Source organism: Stomoxys calcitrans, chromosome 5 (genome assembly GCF_963082655.1).
Source record: "Stomoxys calcitrans chromosome 5, idStoCalc2.1, whole genome shotgun sequence".
Taxonomy (NCBI): domain Eukaryota; kingdom Metazoa; phylum Arthropoda; class Insecta; order Diptera; family Muscidae; genus Stomoxys; species Stomoxys calcitrans.
Genome location: NC_081556.1, coordinates 70,186,081 through 70,206,012, shown reverse-complemented (window position 1 = coordinate 70,206,012; position 19,932 = coordinate 70,186,081). Strand labels below are relative to the sequence as shown.

At 38.4% G+C, this 19,932-nt stretch overlaps 1 protein-coding gene across 1 annotated transcript; it reads left to right on the top strand.

Annotated features, from left to right (window-relative positions):
* The first annotated feature begins 10,943 nt into the window (after nt 1-10,943).
* LOC131997933 (uncharacterized) lies at nt 10,944-11,707 on the top strand. The gene is made up of 2 exons (XM_059369814.1): nt 10,944-11,318; nt 11,360-11,707. Exons 1-2 carry the CDS (start codon nt 10,944-10,946, stop codon nt 11,705-11,707), a joined length of 723 nt encoding a protein of 240 aa, XP_059225797.1.
* Nucleotides 11,708-19,932: the final 8,225 nt, after the last annotated feature.

Here is a 19,932-nt window from a genome sequence, read left to right as displayed (position 1 = left end):
TCGAAATGTGTGTCCGCCATCGAAGTAAGTGTGGATCTCTTTCAGAGCGTGTCCCATTCCATTCGATGGGTTCGAATGGTGATTAATGGTATTCCATTGTCCTTAAATAATGCATGCAAAAGCTAAAAAGAATACTCATTTCAAATGTCAAAGCAAAGGGGCGTTAGCATCGCAATGCTCTCTCGGCATATCTAAAATGTACTTAGTTTCATGTTGACTATATTTAATATATTATACTTTATTCACAATAAAATTATTTATTCATTATTGTACATGAAAGAACGTTTGAGGGCTATTTCTTACATAGCCAGTTTTAGGTGAGCACAAAACAATTTTATTTAAAATTGCTAATGGTAGAAACCAAAAAAAGATATTAATTTATGAATAGTGAAGCTACAATTATTCTACATTGAAAACATAAAATTATATACGCATATCACATAGGGGTTTGTTTTTATACCCTAAACCACTACCATGGTACAGGGTATTATAACTTAGTGCATTTCTTTGTAACATCCAGAAGAAAGAGAGCTAAAGCCATTGATAAGTAAAGCGATCGACTCAGAGTCACTTTCTGATTCGTTTTACCCATGTCCGTCTGTGCATCTGTCCATGTTAATTTGTGTACAAAGTACAGGTCGGAATTTTCATCCGATCGTCTTCAAATTCGGCAAAACCATTTTTTAGCCAAGAGACGAAGCCTTTTGAAATGTATATATAACTAGCTGACCCGGGCCCGCTCCGCTGCGCCTTCTTTTACTTTATATGGAACAAAACTTTCCTTGGAATATTTATTTTCGACAATTAAAGAGCTTTTAGTGAAATATCATGCTACGAATATAGAATATCGCTTGACTAATTGTTTAACAATATAAGTGGCTTTGTCCGAATCCCATATGATCTTTATTGGTATACGAATTTAAGTTTGGATGTAAGGTGAACTCCATTCTTAAAATACTTTATTTCAGCCCGCTAATCTCATGATATCTGATTTAGGGGTGTTTTCGGGGGTGAGGTGGTCCCCCAGGCACTTGGCCCTGAAAAAATATCAGCATGATGCTCTTCTTTCAAAAACCATTTATTTAAACCCCATATTGCCATTGATTTAGGGGAGTTTACACGATGAGGCGTCCCCCAAACACATGGCTCAAAATAGGTTATCAAATTCGTTTTCTAATCTTAAATACCACATATTGCCATGGTCGAAAAATGTTTACCCTTTGCGGGGTGTTTTGGGGAAGGGGTGATGCCCTAAATACATGGTCCTAAATTTGAATATCAAATTCGTATTCTACTCCCAAATACATTTATTTAAGCCCCATTTTGGGATGGTCACTAAAATATTGCTGGTTGTGGGGTATTTTGGGAAAGAGGTTGACCCCCAGAAAATTGGTCTCGAAAGTGGGTATCAATCAAAGTTGCTCTACCACCCCAATACCTTTCATTTAATCTCCACATTGACAAGGTCGGTAAATATGACCGGTTTAGGGGTGTTTTTGGGATTGGGGTGGTCGTCCAAACACTAAGCCCGGAAAATACATCTAAAAACTATAAATAATTAGTTCCACTCTCTTTACGACCCAAGTTGTCTTGGAGAGCAAACACGCCTTATTTGGGGGCTGTTATGGTGGTGGGACGTCCCCTAGACAGTTGGTCCCTAATGTTGACATCAGATTTGTGGTCTACTCCCAAATACCTTTAATATTTCCATATTTATTATTCCATAATATTTCCATAGTCGTCATACATGACTGGCTTGGGGGGTGTTTTGGGGGATGGGGGACCACTCAGTGAGTTGGCTTTGAAAATATATATCAGACTCGTGTTACACTCCAAAAACCCTCTTATTTGAGCCTCATATTGCAAAAGTCAGAAAATACTTACTATTTGGGTGGTGTTGTGGGGGTGGGGTGGCTCATAGACACTTTCCCGAATATTGATATCAGATTCGTGCTTTACTCCCAAAGACCTTTCATTTGAGCCCCATATGGCTATGGTCGTAAATTTGTCCCCTTTTGGGGGATGTTTTTGGGGAGAGACGGCCCCAAACACTTGATCCCATATTTGGATATCAGATTCGAATTCTACACTCAATTACCTTTTATTTAACCCCATATTCCCATGGTCAGTAAATAAGTCCTGTTTGGGGGGTGTTTTGGGGAAGGGGTGGACCCCCAGAAACGTGGTCCCACATTTGGATATCAGATTCGTATTCTACTAGCAAATACCTTTAATTTGGGTCCCATATTGCCATGATCGGTAAATATGTCCGATTTAGGGGTTGGGTGGTGTTGTGGGGGTGGAGTGGCCCCATGGACACTTTTCCCGAAAACTGATATCAGATTTGTGCTTTACTCCCAAAGACCTTTCATTTGAGCCCCATGTGGCTATGGTCGTAAATGTGTCCCCTTTAGTGGAGGTTTTTGGGGAGAGGCGGCCCCCCAAACACTTGGTCTCATATTTGGATATCAGATTCTAATTCTACACTAAAATACCTTTTATTTAAGCCCCATATTCCCATGGTCAGTAAATAAGTCCTGTTTGGAGGGCGTTTTTTGGGGAAGGGATGGACCCCTAGAAACGTGGTCCCACATTTGGATATCAGATTCGTATTCTACTCGCAAATACCTTTCATTTGAGTCTTATATTGCCATGGTCGGTAAATATGTCCGATTTAGGGGTGTTTTGGGGCTTTGGGTGGTCCCCCTAGGACTTGGTTCTTCAAATGGATATCAGATACCTTTTCTTATCCTTAATACTTTTCATTTGAGACCCATATTGTCGTGATTGGTCTAAATATATGTTTGGTAGGTTTTAGGGTGGGGCGGCCCCCCTAGGTACCCCATCAGAAATTTGAATACCAAATCTTTATTTTTAGGGTACTATATGAGAGCACACAAAATTTCGCTTAAATGGCACCACCCATCTCCGAGATCTGGCGTTTCCGAAAATTAGGGTAAGGGGGAGGGTCCGCCCCCCTTCAGATATCAAAAAATGTAGTACCCTATTTTCACCACGGGATCATTATCCATCTGTGAAAATTTAAAGAAAATTGGTTCAGCCGTTTCTGAGTCTATAAGGAACACACAAACATACAAACAAACACAAATTGATTTTTATATATAAGATATTCTACAAAGACATTTTGCCAGGGCCGACTTCAAATTATATTTCTTAATGACAATACGATTCTTACTAAAAACAAAATTTTAATGAAATTTTTTCTTAAGACAAAATTTTAGCATAATATTCTCTAATGACAGCCCGGGCCGGACCCCCTCAAAATTATTTTTTTAAAGACAAAATTTCTTTAATGACTTTTTTAAGAAAACATTTTAATTTTTCAAGTTTTTTGCCTGTTAGAGAGAAGATCATTAAATTGTACAATTTTTGTTTGTTTCTCTTTCGAGACGAGCTCAATGATTGGAGATGCAAATAGAAAAAGAAAGCCAAAGATAGCAACACACACCAACCACTATGGGACGCGTTTCGTCTTTGTTTAGAAGACTTTTCAACCATATTAGGTGAGATGGTTTCAAGAGCTGTGCGTTGGTATGTTTTATTTGAATCGTATTAATTGCGAAAACGCATCTATGATACAATTACCACATTAACCATACTCGACAATCCTGTCTTTAAGCTGTACTTTTCCCAATGCATTTATTTTTGTGTAATGACAGAAATTCTTTGTGTGACAAATTACACTTCTTCCATACTACACATGATTTTGTGCATCTGTTGGAAGTTGTATTGATAGCTTCGAACTTTAGGTGTGAACTCTTTGTGTGACAAATTACACTTCTTCCGTACTACACATGATTTTGTGCATCTGTTGGAAGTTGTATTGATGGCTTCGAACCATATTAGGTGTGAATTTTAATTAAATTTTTCCTGAAGACAAAATTTTTATAAAACAAGTAAAAGCATGCTATGTTCCGCCGTGCCGAATCTTATATACCCTTCACCATGGCTCGCATCTGTCAAGTTCTTTGCCCGATGTTTCTTTATGGGCAAACAAAAGATAATGGATAATATTTGACATGTTATTGGACCTAAACCATACATTGTTTGGCCTTTGGAGACCGAAGTGAAAGTCATTACGCAAAATTTCAGCCAAATCGGATAAGAGTTTCACCCTCAAGTGGCTCAAGAAGTATAATCGGGAGATCGGTTTATATGGGAGCTACTTCAGGTTATAAACCGATTCTGACCACACTTAGCACAGTTGATGGAAGTTAAAACAAAACACCTCATGCAAAATATCAGCCATATCGGATAATGATTGCGCTATCTAGCAGCTCCAGAAGTCAAGATCAGAAATCGGTTTATATGGCAGCTTTATCAAAACATGGACCAATATGGCCCATTTGCAATCCGAACCGACCTACACTAATAACAAGTATTTGTGCAAAATTTCAAATTTCGGATGGGGTACCTAGGGGGGCTGCCCCACCCTTAAACCTACCAAACATATATTTAGACCAATCACGACAATATGGGACTCAAATGAAAGGTATTTAGGATAAGATAACGTACCTGATAGCCATTTGTCGGACCAAGTGCTAGGGGGACCACCCCAACGCCCAAAACACCCCTAAATCGGACATATTTTCCGACCATGGCAATATGGGACTCAAATGAAAGGTATTTGCGAGTATAATACGAATCTGATATTCAAATGTGGGAACACGTTTCTGGGGGTTCACCCCTTCCCCAAAAAAAAAAACACCCCCCAGACTTATTTACTGACCATGGGAATATGGGGCTTAAATAAAAGGTATTTGAGTGCAGAATTAGAATCTTATAACCAAATAGGGGGCCGCCTCTCCCCAAAAACCTCCCCCATAGGGGACAAATTTACGATCATAACCATATGGGGCTCAACTGAAAGGCTTTGAGAGTAAAGCACGAATCTGATATCAATATTCGGGAAAAGTATCTACGGAGCCACACCACCCCCACAACACCACCCAAGTAGGAAGTATTTGCTGACTTTTGCAATGTGAGGCTCAAATAAGAACGTTTTTAAAGTGGAACACGAATCCGATATATATTTTCAAGGCCAACTCACTGAGTGGCCGCCCATCCCCCAAAACACCCCCCAAGCCGGTCATGTTTGCCGACTATGGAAATATGGGGCTAAAAGGTATTTGGGAGTAGACCACGTATCTGATATCAACATTAGGGACCAACTGCCTAGGGGACGTCTCACCACCATAACAACTCCCAAATAGGCCGTATTTGCTAACCAAGACAATTTGGGTCTAAAAGAGAGTGGAACTAAATATTCATAGTTTTTAGGGCCAATACCCCAAACCAGACATATTTGCTGACTTTTGCAATAAGGAGTTTAAATGAGATTTGGAAACGAATTTGGTATCCAATTTTGAGAGCACTGGCAACATGGAGTTCAAATAAATGATATATAGATATATGAGAATAGAGCACGTTGCTGATATATTTTCCGGACTTAGTGTTTGGGGGACCACCCCAATCTCCTAAACACCCCTAAATCGGGCATATTTACCGACCATGACAATGTGGGCCTAAATGAAAAGTATTGGGGGGTAGAGTAAGAATTGATACCCACTTTCGGAACCAATTTTCTGGGGGTCTACCTCTTCCCAAAATACTCTTCACACAGCAATTTTTTAGTGACCATCGCAATATGGGAGTAGAACAAATTTGATATTCAAATGTAGGACCATGTATTTAGGGCATCACTCCTTTCCCAAAACAACCCCAAAGGGAAACAATTTTTCGGCCATGACAATATGTGGCTCAAACGAATCGTATTTGAGATTAGAAAACTAATTTGATAACTTATTTTGGGGCCATGTGTTTGGGGGACGCCTCATCCTGTAAACTCCTCTTAAGCCAATGACAATATGGGAATTAAATAAATGGTATTTGAGAGAAGAGCACGGTGCTGATATTTTTTCAGGGCCAAGTATCTGGGAGTACACCTTACATCCAAACTTAAATTCGTGGACCAATAAAGATCATATGGGATTCAGATAAAGGCACTCATGTTGTTAAACTGTTAGTCAAGCGATAAACTATTTTTGTAGCATGGTATTTCAGTAAAAAATCTTTAACTGTCGAAAAAAAATATTTCAAAGAAACTTTTGTTCCATATAAAGTAAAAGAAGGCGCAGGGGAGCGGGCCCGGGTCAGCTAGTTACATCATATAAACCCATGTCATTTTTATACCCTCACCATAGGATGGGGGTATACTAATTTTGTAATTCTGTTTGTAACTACTCGAAATATTCGTCTATATATATATTCTTGATCGTCGTGACATTTTATGTCGATCTGGGCATGTCCGTCCGTCTGTTCGTCCATCCGTCCGTCTGTCGAAAGCACGCTAACTTTCGAAGGAGTAGAGCTAGCCGCTGGAAATTTTGCGCAAATACTTCTTATTAGTGTAGGTCGGTTGGGATTGTAAATATGCCATATCGGTCCATGTTTTAATATAGCTGCCATAAAAACCAATCTTTGGTCTTGACTTCTTAAGCCTCTAGAAGGCGCAATTCTTATCCGATTGGAATGACGTGTTTCGCTATGACTTTCAACAACTGTGCCAAGTATGGTTCAAATCGGTTCATAACCTGATATAGCTGTCATATAAACCGATCTGGGGATTTGACTTCTTGAGCTTCTAGCAGGCGCAATACTTATTCGATTTGGCTGGAATTTTGGATGAAGTATTTTGTTATGACTTTCAACAACTGTGCCGAATAAGGCTCAAATCGGTTCATAAACTGCTATAGCTGCCATATAAACCGATCTGGGATCTTGACTTCTTGAGCCTCTAGAGGTCCAATTATTATCCGATGTGCCTGAAATTTGGTACGACGGATCCTCTCATGACCATCAACATACGTGTTTATTATGGTCTGAATCGGTCTATAGCGTGATACAACTCTCATATAAATCGATCTCTCTATTTTACTTCTTGAGCCCCCAAATTGCGCAATTCTTATTCGAATTGGCTAACATTTTAGACAGGTCTCCAACATATAATTGAATTGTGGTACGTACCGGACCATATCCTGATATCGCCCTAATAGCAGAGCAAATCTTTTCCTATATCCTTTGTTGTCTAAGAAGAGAGGCCGGGAAAAGATCTCGATAAATGCGATCAATGGTGGGTGATATATAAGATTCGGCCCGGCCGAACTTAGTACGCTTTTACTTGTTTTTTTCTAGGACTTCCATAATTTACAGTACAGTATTTTAGGCAATTAAATCGACGTGGTTAGAAGACAAAAATTCTAGTAAAAATTTGTTACTTCTGTCGACTTTGACCGTAGATTTAAGCACAGTGAAATATTCGACTATATATATCGGACTATATCTTCATATAGCCCCCATATAGACCGATCGGCCAATTTAGGGTCTCAGGCCATAATTATTATCCGATTTTGCTGAAATTTGGGACAGTGAGTTGTGTTAGGCTCTTCGACATCCTTCGTCAATTTGGCCTAGATCGGTCCAGATTTGGATTTAGTTGCCATATAGACCGATCGTTCGATAAAAGCTACATTCAGTAAGTTGTGTTAGGCCCATCGACATCCTTCGTCAATTTGGCACAGATCGGTCCAGTTTTGGATATAGCTGCCATATAGACCGATCCTCCGATTTAGGTTCTTAGGACAATAAAAGCCATATTTATTATCTGATTTTGCTGAAATTTGGGACAGTGAGTTGTCTTAAGCCCTTCGACATATTTCTTTAATTTGGCCCTGATCGGTTCAGATTTGGATATAGCTGCCATATAGACCGGTTTCTCGATTTAAGGTTTTAGGCCTATAAAAGGCGCATTTATTATCCGATGTCGCCGAAATTTAGGGCTGTGAGTTAAGTTAAGCCCCTTGACATTCTACTGCAATATAGCACAGATCGGTCCAGATTTGGATATAGCTGCCATATAGACCGATCTCTCGGTTTTAGGTTTTGGGGCCATAAAAGGCGCAGTAATTGTCCGATTTTGTCGAAATTTTGGACAGTGAGTTGTGTTAAGCTCTTCGAGGTCCTTCTTTAATTTGGCCCAGATCGGTCCCGATTTGAATATAGCTGCCATATAGACCGATCTCTCGATTTAAATTCTTGGCTCCATAAAAGGCTAATTTATAATCTGATTTTTCTGAAATTTGACACAGTGACTTATGTTAGGCTTTTCGACATCCGTGTCGTGTTTGGTTCAGATCGGTTTATTTTTAGATATAGCTACTAAAAAGACCAATGTTTTATTATACACAACTAAACAATGACTTGTACTTATAAGTATTTGGTCCAAGTCGGAACATATTTTGATATAGCTACTATGCACACCTTAAGCTTTTTTCACCGGATTTTGACGAAAGGTGGTTTACATATATACCCGGCCCGCCGAACTTAACGCCTTTTTACTTGTTTACAATGTATTTGTATGGAAATAAAAATCGTTCAAAACCAATAAAACAACACAAATAATAACCTGTTGAAATCATAAAACTAGTTTGAGAGCAAAAATGAGCGCAAAAAAATTTCATTAAAATACTTAAGCTGATTCGCCGAAACTTTCACTATAAAACTTAGATATTTGCAAAGACAACGACACTTTAAAGGCTTTGAAAGATTAGGCCTATAAATAGTGTCTTGGCAATCAGTACAAAATTCAGCAATGACTTTATGACCTCAAGTCACAGCCGATTGGTCAGTTCCTGCAACTAATAACGACTTTCACTTTTCTCTTGAAAACAAATAGTTAATTTATGAAGTTTAAGAAAGAATATCGCTATGCTTTGATATTCTTCTTCAGTTAGTGACATAAGATTTATATCATAATGGCTGAAAGTATAGTTTCTGCAAAGACTCATTGTACATCATTGCAACAATTCGGGGAGGGCGTTTTGCACAGTATTTAAAAAAATTGCTAAGTATACTATCACTTTAAATCTCTATTATATATTATACTAGCTGGACAGGGCCCGCTCCGCAACGCCTTCTTTCACTCTCTTTTCTTATCTGAGCCCTATACTGACACTGGCATGTGTTGGGGTGCTGGTACGGCCTTTCATATATTTCGCCCCAATGTGGATATCATTTTCGTGCTCTACTCCCAAATACCTTTCATTTGAGTCTTATATTTGCTGTGGTCGATAAATTTATCCGGTATGGGGGTATTTTTGGGGGTGAAGTAGACGCCCATACATCAGATTTGTAATCTAGTCTCAAATACCTTTCATTTGAGCCATATATTGTCATTACCTCCATTATTTCCATTTGGAGGGTTTTGGAGTTGGCGCGGCTCCCCAGATATCCCAACCTAATGAAGGATAAGATATTTCTGTTTTTGAGTAATTATAAACCAACCAAATTTCGCTTAAATCGCCCAACTCAACTCCGAGATCTGAAATTTTTGAAAATAGGGTAAAGGGAGGGTGCGCTCATTAAAGTTTGGATGTTAGCTCTTGGTTTTCATTCGCTTGGTTTTGGTGGTGCCAAACCTTTGCCCCGAAAACAAACACCACATTTAAGGTGAGACGTGCCTGAAACACTTGGCCATAAAACAGATTCACGCCCGTTTAAGAGACAGAGAGTTATGTCAGATTTTTACTCTACTTTAAAATATCTTTCATTTGATGCCCATATTGCCAAAATGGTAAAAAGTCCAGTTTGAGTTGTTTTTTTTGGGGTGGTAAGGTCGCTTAAATTTCCGAGATCTGTCGTTTTTGAAAATTGGGGTATGGGTATCAAAAAATGTAGTTTCCTATTTTCACAGGGAGCCCAAACTCTACCATCTGTGAAAATTTCATGAAAATCGGTTCAGCCGTTTTTGAGTCTATGCGGAACAGATAAACAAACTAACAAACAAAGCGCAATAATTTCATTTTTATATAAAAGAAGATACACCATGTTAATAATGGACAGAAGAATAAAGGTCTGTGTCAAGAAAATACATATAAATTTTTTTTTTTATATGCAACATTTGTATGAAAACATTGATGAAAATACTAAAGAATGCTTCTACTATTACTATCACTTGGCCGATCGTTGTCGTCATGAAATGTTATGGCCTCTCGTCTGATCCCTTCAATGGTACAGATGATTATTATTGGTACAAAGAACTCAGCTGCCGAAAATGGCATTGTTTATTGAAGTTTTATAGCGGCATTCACAAAACTAAATGTTTTCCATTTCCATTGTAAACCAATTCTAAGGCTTTATTATGTTTTGTAAATAAGGCCGTTACAAAGGCAATGATTACATATTAGAGAAAGTAAATGTACATATTTTAACAAATAAAAACTTGTTAAGCTCGGTTGTGCCGAACTTTAGGTACCCACCACCATGGAATATCAATCATCCTATGTTATTAAAACTCCACAGATATATTTAAGACCAGGCCAGCCACTATCTTCTGTATCATATTTTGTTCAGGACCCGTAAACTCATGTACAAGTAACAATTTCAGCGAAATCAGGCAACAAATCAGCTTTTTGTGGGATTAAGACTATAATTTGAAGGATCGGTATATATAGCAGCTATATCTATATTGTCTGATCTGGATCATATTTGGATTGGATGTTGGAATTGTGGCGGCTGGAAATAATTTACTTTGAAATTTAAAATGTTTTTAATTATTTTAACAACTTAGCTTTGATTTTATTTGTTTTTCATTTTTTACTTTGATTTTGTAATTTTCATTCTTTTTAACAAGTCAGCCTTGATTTTGTCACTTTTCTTATTTTGAACAAGGTAGCCTTGAAATTTCTTGTTCTGGATGACAAACGAAAATTTGTAAATATGAAGAGTTGGAAATTGTCTTTCAAACAATAAAAACATTATCACTCTTTTTGTAAAAAACTTAATTGTTGCGTTTAATTATTATCAAATGAGTAACAAATTGGTGACCCCTGACGCAAAAGATTTCTACAACTACAGGACTAATAATGGCAACGAGCGATAGCAATTCATCAGTGCAAATGCAAATTTCCCGCTTAGCTGTGAAAGCTCCACCATTTTGGCGTGCCGACCCTCTTTTGTGGTTCAAGCAAATGGAATCTCAATTTTTGATGGCTGGTGTTACGCAAGATGCGACAAAATTTCATACCGTCGTGGCTTCAATTGAAAGCAATATATTGGAAAAGGCAGCAGAAATTATTGTAAATCCTCCTTCGGAAAATATGTATGACACGCTTAAAAATAAATTGATTAGCAGTTTTACGGATTCCCAGGAGAAGTGTCTCAAAAAGCTGTTGACAAATATTGAACTCGCGGACAAAAAGCCTACGAATTGTTGTGGGAAATGCGGTCTTTATCACAAGGTAAGGTATCAAATGATGTTTTGAAGCAACTTTGGATGCAGCGGCTTCCAACTCAAATGAAGACAATTTTATCCGTCAGCGAAGATGGTCTGGACAAATTAGCTACCATGGCCGATAAGATTGCTGACTGTAGCAAATCAGAAATATGCAGTTTTTCACCTCCTGTGAATCGTTTGGAAGAAATTGAAAAGAAGTTAGCTACCCTTTGCACACAAATAGTATCATTTCCTAAGTCCAGAAGCCGTAGTATGTCATCATCTTCAAGACGTTCACATTCAAAATCCGGCAGCAAAGCGAAACCTTATTGCTGGTATCATTTCAAATTTGGAGAAAATGCCAGGAAATGTGTAGCTCCATGTACGTATAAATCTTCAACTTCGGAAAACTAAATGGTGCGCCGTCTTTGGTGACGGATGGGTGCACCCCAGAAGTATGTCGCCTGTTTGTTCGGGATATCAAATCGAAAACCAGGTATTTAGTAGATACAGGAGCGGATTTAACAGTATATCCAGTGTCACGATCCATGCGCAATCAACCACCCAGTCAACTTGTTTTATATGCCGCAAATCAGACACCAATTAAGACGTATGGAACAAAAACTCTTTCCATTGATTTGGGACTAAATCGATTGTTTAAATGGGACTTTGTGATTGCTGATATTCAAAAGCCAATTATCGGATCTGACTTTTTGGGTAAATATGGACTACTTATCGACATAAAGAATAATAGTTTGATAGACCCTCACACGAATCGTAAATGTGGTGGTTCTGTAGCAAGTGTTCAAAACTCCTCCATAAAGTGCATATCAAGTTCGACGATTTACTCATCGTTATTGCAGGAATTCAATGATTTAGCGAAAGTTAACTTCAAATCTAAGGCAAGACACTCAATTTACCATCATATAGAAACCACCAAAGGTCCTCCCGTTTTTTGCAAACCCAGACGTTTATCGCCGGAAAAGCTACAACTTGTTAAAAAAGAATTCGAAGAAATGATTCGACTTGGTATATGTCGTCCATCAAGTAGCAGTTGGGCTAGTCCGTTGCATATGGTGCAGAAATCCAATGGAGAATGGCGCCCATGTGAGGACTACCGCGGATTAAATGCTCGTACAGTTCCGGACCGATATGCTGTTCCCCATATTCATGATTTTGGAGCATTACTTGATGGTAAGAATATTTTTAGCAAGGTGGATTTAAACAAAGCATACCACCATATACCAGTGGCAGAGGAGGATATTAAAAAGACTGCAATAACGACTCCCATTGGCAATTTTGAGTTTCCCAGGATGACATTTGGATTGTGCAACGCTGCACAAACTTTCCAGCGGTTTATGCACGAGTTAACAAGAGATCTTGAGTTCGTTTACGTATATATAGACGATATTCTGATTGCATCGAAAGGCCCAGAGGAGCATAAAAAGCACCTACGACTACTGTTTGAAAAGCTGCGCGACTATGGTCTCACTATCAACATTAAAAAGAGCGTATTTGGTGTATCGGAGTTGGAATTTTTAGGATATCTTGTGACAGAGAATGGTTTGAAACCTCTTCCTAGTAGAGTGGAGGCTATTCAAACGTTCAAGCTTCCTAGTACAGGCAAGGATCTTCGACGTTTTCTTGGAATGATCAACTTCTATAGAAGATTCCTACCCGGCGCTGCAAAATCTCAAACAATTTTACACAGCATGTATAATGGGAATGTAAAAAATGACAAAAGTGTTATAAAATGGTCTGAGGAAGAGAAGCAAGCTTTTGATCGGTGCAAACAAGAATTAGCCAATGCAGTCCTTTTGTCCTATCCACGTGAAAACGCTCCAACATCAATTTGTGTCGATGCTTCTGATTATGCTATGGGTGGTGTTCTGCACCAGTTCGTTAATGGTGAGTGGAAACCACTTGGTTTTTATTCTAAGAAATTGTCGTCCACTCAGAATAAATATAGTGCATATGATCGTGAGCTTTTGGCAGTTTATTCCACTCTGAAACATTTCCAGTATTTCTTGGAAGGTCGACAATTTTGTATTTTCACGGACCACAAACCTATAACATATGCCTTCAGGCAGCGTCCAGAAAAGGCATCTCCGAGACAGCTGAGACATTTGAATTATATTGGTCAATTTACAACAGATATTCGTCATATTAGTGGCAGTAACAATGTAGTGGCCGATGCAATGTCACGTATACAAGCTGTCAAAGCACCTCAATGCTTGGACTTCAAGGATTTGGCAATCGAACAACAATCTGATGACGAATTAAGGTCACTATTAACCGACAAAAGTTCTGGCCTGCGGTTGAAACTCATGAAATACGACGGCTATGAGATTTTATGCGACGTATCGAGCTCTAATATTAGGCCCTACTTAACACCGTCATTTCGGAAATTAGTTTTTGATACTCTTCATGGCTTGTCGCACCCTGGCGTTAAAGGTACTGTCGATTTAATTCGATCACGTTACATCTGGAAATCATTAAAGAAGGAAGTGACCGAATGGACTAAAAGCTGTATAGATTGCCAACGATCGAAAGTTCATCGACATACAAAAAGTCAACATGCCGAATTTAAACCTCCCACACACCGTTTTAAGCATATTCATATTGATATTGTTGGACCATTGACTTCCTGTCAAGGTTATCGGTATCTAAAGGGTGATTTTTTTGAGGTTAGGATTTTCATGCATTAGTATTTGACAGATCACGTGGGATTTCAGACATGGTGTCAAAGAGAAAGATGCTCAGTATGCTTTGACATTTCATCATGAATAGACTTACTAACGAGCAACGCTTGCAAATCATTGAATTTTATTACGAAAATCAGTGTTCGGTTCGAAATGTGTTCAAATTTTGACAAATTTTGTTCAGCGATGAGGCTCATTTCTGGTTGAATGGCTACGTAAATAAGCAAAATTGCCGCATTTGGAGTGAAGAGCAACCAGAAGCCGTTCAAGAACTGCCCATGCATCCCGAAAAATGCACTGTTTGGTGTGGTTTGTACGCTGGTGGAATCATTGGACCGTATTTTTTCAAAGATGCTGTTGGACGCAACGTTACGGTGAATGAACACATTTCGAACCGAACACTGATTTTGGTAATAAAATTCAATGATTTGCAAGCGTTGCTCGTTAGTAAGTCTATTCATGATGAAATGTCAAAACATACTGAGCATCTTTCTCTTTGACACCATGTCTGAAATCCCACGTGATCTGTCAAATACTAATGCATGAAAATCCTAACCTCAAAAAAATCACCCTTTATTAACTTGCATCGATAGATTCACCGAATGGTCAGAAGCTGTCCCTCTAGCAGACATCAAAGCCGAAACTGTAGCCTCAGCCTTTGTTGACATATGGATTTCTCGATTTGGAGTACCGAAGGAAATAATTACCGATCAAGGTAAACAATTTGAGAGCAGATTATTCAGACAACTTGCGAAGCTATGCGGCTCAAGGGTGAAACATACAACTCCATACCACCCTCAAGCGAATGGATTAGTAGAACGGTGGCACCGAACTCTAAAATCAGTATTAAGATGTGCCAGTAACAAGGACTGGGTTAGTACTCTACCGCTAATCTTGCTTGGTTTGAGAACACGAATTATCACCGATACTGATGTGTGTGCTGCCGAAATGGTTTATGGATCTAGTTTGACGTTACCCGGGGAATTGATTATTGATTTACAACGTTCACAGAATGAGCATGACTGGATAACGCTATTCCAAAATAGAATGAATAATATTAAACCATTGGTTACGGGATGTCACACGAACAACAAAAGCTACGTCAATGAGCAGCTGAAAACATGCCAATATGTATTCCTAAGATGCGATGCAGTGAAGAAACCATTACAAACACCATATTCAGGCCCATACAAGGTTGTTACCAGGAATGAAAAAATTTTCAAGATTCTTGTTGAAGGCAAAGAAAAAGTGGTATCAATAGACAGATTGAAGCCATACTTAGTATTCCAGGATGATATTGCCGAGTCCCCTGTTACGCGAACGGTCGTCAAGAAAGTTCGTTTTGCTGAATGACAACGCTGGAGGGGGAGTACTGTGGCGGCTGGAAATAATTTACTTTGAAATTTAAAATGTTTTTAATTATTTTAATAACTTAGCTTTGATTTTATTTGTTTTTCATTGTTTACTTTGATTTTGTAATTTTCATTCTTTTTAACAAGTCAGCCTTGATTTTGTCACTTTTCTTATTTTGAACAAGGTAGCCTTGAAATTTCTTGTTCTGGATGACAAACGAAAATTTGTAAATATGAAGAGTTGGAAATTGTCTTATCACTCTTTTTGTAAAAAACTTAATTGTTGCGTTTAATTATTATCAAATACGTAACAGAATGCTTGAAATAACTTATTGTTCTAAATTTCAAAGAACCTGGGTAATAAATAAAGCTTTAATAAGCTTCAGACCCTTAAACAGCGGAACGGTTTACGTGGCAGCTAAATCTTAATATCGTCCGATCTTAACCATATGTGGGTCAAGTGGCAGGACGCTTAAAACAACTAACTGATTCAATTTGGGTAATTAATAAATAAATAAATCGTGTAATAAATAAAGTTTTTATGGGCTTCAGATCCTAAGTCGTCAGATCGGTAATATGACAGCTATATCTATATATATTCCGTCCTGAACATTATTCTAGGCGAATGTTGGTAGGCTTAAAACAACTCAATGTTTCGCATTTCACTGAAATCGGATAATTAATGCAGCTTTTATGGGTTTCAGATCCTAAACCGCCAGATCGGTCTAAAGGGCAGCTATATCAAAATATGGACCATTTACAATCTCAACCGACCTACACTAATAAAAAGTATTTGTTTAAAATTTCAAGCGTGCTTTCGACAGACAGATAGACGGACGGACATGGCTAGATGGACTAAAAATGTCATGTCGATCACGAATTCGTATACTTTATGGGATCTTAGACGAATATTTCAAGGAGTTACAAACAGAATGATGAAATTGGTATACCTCCATCCTATGGTGAAGGGTATAAAAATTGGCCACCGATTTGTCTGTTGGTAAATATTATAGTTCAACAAGTCTTCGTTTAACAATACCCTTTGTGAAATGGTTTTTGTAATAAATGTGTTTGGTTCGTGAGCGATGATTGCCATTTGTTGAGGAATTTGGGAATCTGTTAGTACTGTAGTTGTTCCTGTTACCAGGAATGAAAAAATTTTCAAGATTCTTGTTGAAGGCAAAGAAAAAGTGGTATCAATAGACAGATTGAAGCCATACTTAGTATTCCAGGATGATATTGCCGAGTCCCCTGTTACGCGAACGGTCGTCAAGAAAGTTCGTTTTGCTGAATGACAACGCTGGAGGGGGAGTACTGTGGCGGCTGGAAATAATTTACTTTGAAATTTAAAATGTTTTTAATTATTTTAATAACTTAGCTTTGATTTTATTTGTTTTTCATTGTTTACTTTGATTTTGTAATTTTCATTCTTTTTAACAAGTCAGCCTTGATTTTGTCACTTTTCTTATTTTGAACAAGGTAGCCTTGAAATTTCTTGTTCTGGATGACAAACGAAAATTTGTAAATATGAAGAGTTGGAAATTGTCTTATCACTCTTTTTGTAAAAAACTTAATTGTTGCGTTTAATTATTATCAAATACGTAACAGAATGCTTGAAATAACTTATTGTTCTAAATTTCAAAGAACCTGGGTAATAAATAAAGCTTTAATAAGCTTCAGACCCTTAAACAGCGGAACGGTTTACGTGGCAGCTAAATCTTAATATCGTCCGATCTTAACCATATGTGGGTCAAGTGGCAGGACGCTTAAAACAACTAACTGATTCAATTTGGGTAATTAATAAATAAATAAATCGTGTAATAAATAAAGTTTTTATGGGCTTCAGATCCTAAGTCGTCAGATCGGTAATATGACAGCTATATCTATATATATTCCGTCCTGAACATTATTCTAGGCGAATGTTGGTAGGCTTAAAACAACTCAATGTTTCGCATTTCACTGAAATCGGATAATTAATGCAGCTTTTATGGGTTTCAGATCCTAAACCGCCAGATCGGTCTAAAGGGCAGCTATATCAAAATATGGACCATTTACAATCTCAACCGACCTACACTAATAAAAAGTATTTGTTTAAAATTTCAAGCGTGCTTTCGACAGACAGATAGACGGACGGACATGGCTAGATGGACTAAAAATGTCATGTCGATCACGAATTCGTATACTTTATGGGATCTTAGACGAATATTTCAAGGAGTTACAAACAGAATGATGAAATTGGTATACCTCCATCCTATGGTGAAGGGTATAAAAATTGGCCACCGATTTGTCTGTTGGTAAATATTATAGTTCAACAAGTCTTCGTTTAACAATACCCTTTGTGAAATGGTTTTTGTAATAAATGTGTTTGGTTCGTGAGCGATGATTGCCATTTGTTGAGGAATTTGGGAATCTGTTAGTACTGTAGTTGGTCCTTCTTTTGAAAATCCTAGTTATTTCAGGATATAGTTCATATATGATGCTTGCTTTACGGATTTCGCAAGAACTTCTTGTTTTTGGATTCCCAATATACTACACTATTTGCCAAAACAATACCCAGATTGAGAATTTCATTCATCGACGACTTGAGCCCAAATGGCATCTCAAAGTCCGATAATTGATTTTGAGGTCTTCATATGGGTTATAACTGATTGCTTGCCTTGCTTAAGTATTTGAATACTTTCAAAGCAGTGTTTAAATATTGCTTCCTTGGATTGTTGGAAAATTGTGACAGCATGCATGTGACAGTTTGGTGTTGAGCGATATGTAAAGCAAATATCCAATTAATTCTCTTTTTCAAAAATGGGTTAGCTCTTCAGTTTAACATTATCAACCTTTGGAATTCGTACGAATTTGTAATTACCCAAACCATACTTCTTCACGTGTCGTTTAATGTATCCCGACTGTGGTATAGTCACCTCCATAGGTTTAACATCAACTTCAAAACTATTGCAATGTTAAGGAACCTAAATCGCGAATTTCCAAACTCGATGACAACGCCCATGTACATTGGTCATATTTGGATTGGTTAAGGCTAAAAGTTATGACTACAGTATCTATACATTTGAAGATTAAGCATATCTTAACCTTAACTACGTTGGCCTTCCTTTACAATATAAGTTGGATTAAATATCTGAGATGTATATATTTAGTGCATCCCATTTACACTTATTCAACGCATATACCGTGTACCCGATCTGTCCCAAATATTTCATACGCGGCTTTGCCTCCAAATTTTCTTGAGCAGTTTTTGTATTGTTTATGTATATTAGTAGGATATTCTAAATTACCCATTAAGTGGGGCGGACGTGTTATTCATTTCGCTCCTTAAAGAAAAATATCTGCATTTCGGAATAGGTACTATGACGGCAGTTGTGAGCGAGGGCTTTGCTTAGCTTACAAGAAAGTCTAGAAAGCAATTCGGAAGACGAAGGTGACTAAAGTGTATGCACCGGCAGCACAATCGGGCGAAAGGGCAGGATGCTGTAAGGACTAAAACTGCCATTTTCTAATAAATAAAAAGAGCTCCCTGCTTTCAAATACACTGGGAAGACCAATCCCTGCCCTGCCCCTTTACTCCATAGTAGCAAGCAAGCACAACAGGGATGAGTTGATATATGTACATATGCAGTCATCGATATCGGCAGTGCATCGGGTTGGATTCCACCAGATCATCAGTTTCAAGTGGAGTGTCTGGTTAACGAGCCGAATTTGAATATATGTGGAACTCTGAAGAGGGTCCACCCATAGAAATAATTTCTCACTGCTCTTTGCGTCAGCAGGATGTATTGATTGAAATTGTTGAGCACCAAAAGCAAAAAGGCTGCGGTCACCTGGAGGAACCTCTGCTAATGTCGCTAGGGAAGTTTGGTGACGGCAGTTGTCGACAAGGGAGTAGATCAGGGCTGCATAACTAGGAATACTTGGAGTGGGATAGTCAATATTATTTTATCAGTATACTCTGATGTTCTTGCAGATTTTCCTGGGTCTCCTCCAGTTTGCGACGATGCAGGCTGGTATTAAGGCCCGATACAAACCAATTACCTTCGGGGATCAACGGTCAATTGATATGTATCGTTGCTCCCTAAAAAGGATTGGTGAGATCTGGCCAGGCGCGGTACTGGATTTAGTCAAGACGGGAGATATTACTTCTCGGCCAATAGCGCACGCTTGGATACCTAGGATTCCCTCAGATCCTGAATCCATATTTGGAAAACTAAGGAACTGTAATCCCAATCCTTCATCTGCCGACTGGAAGATTGATAGATAGGATAGGATATGGTGGCCGGAGATATGCAGTATTCGTACTCAACTCAGGCTGTCTCTCAGACCCCAACAAATCGGATTGGGATACATTTCGGCACTCATTCTGTACGACTATCCCTTTTAGAACAGAAAATGACGCGGAAATGCAGAGGACTTAGATATAATGGTTAAGTGGATCAGGAAGGCCCTGAATGACTTGTTTCTGTCAGCATGTCCTAGTGCCAAGCGAAGGAGCAAGGGCCAAGCGACCGCCATGGTAGACTCAAGAACGGGTTGGTCTAAAGGAAGGGCTGCAGAAAACTCGTCAACATGGCGAAAGCTA

Coding starts and splice junctions, on each gene's coding strand:
- LOC131997933 (XM_059369814.1), top strand. CDS start 10,944: ATGGCAACGAGCGATAGCAATTCATCAGTGCAAATGCAAATTTCCCGC. Junction 11,319..11,359: donor AATGCGGTCTTTATCACAAG/GTAAGGTATCAA, acceptor CTTTGGATGCAG/CGGCTTCCAACTCAAATGAA.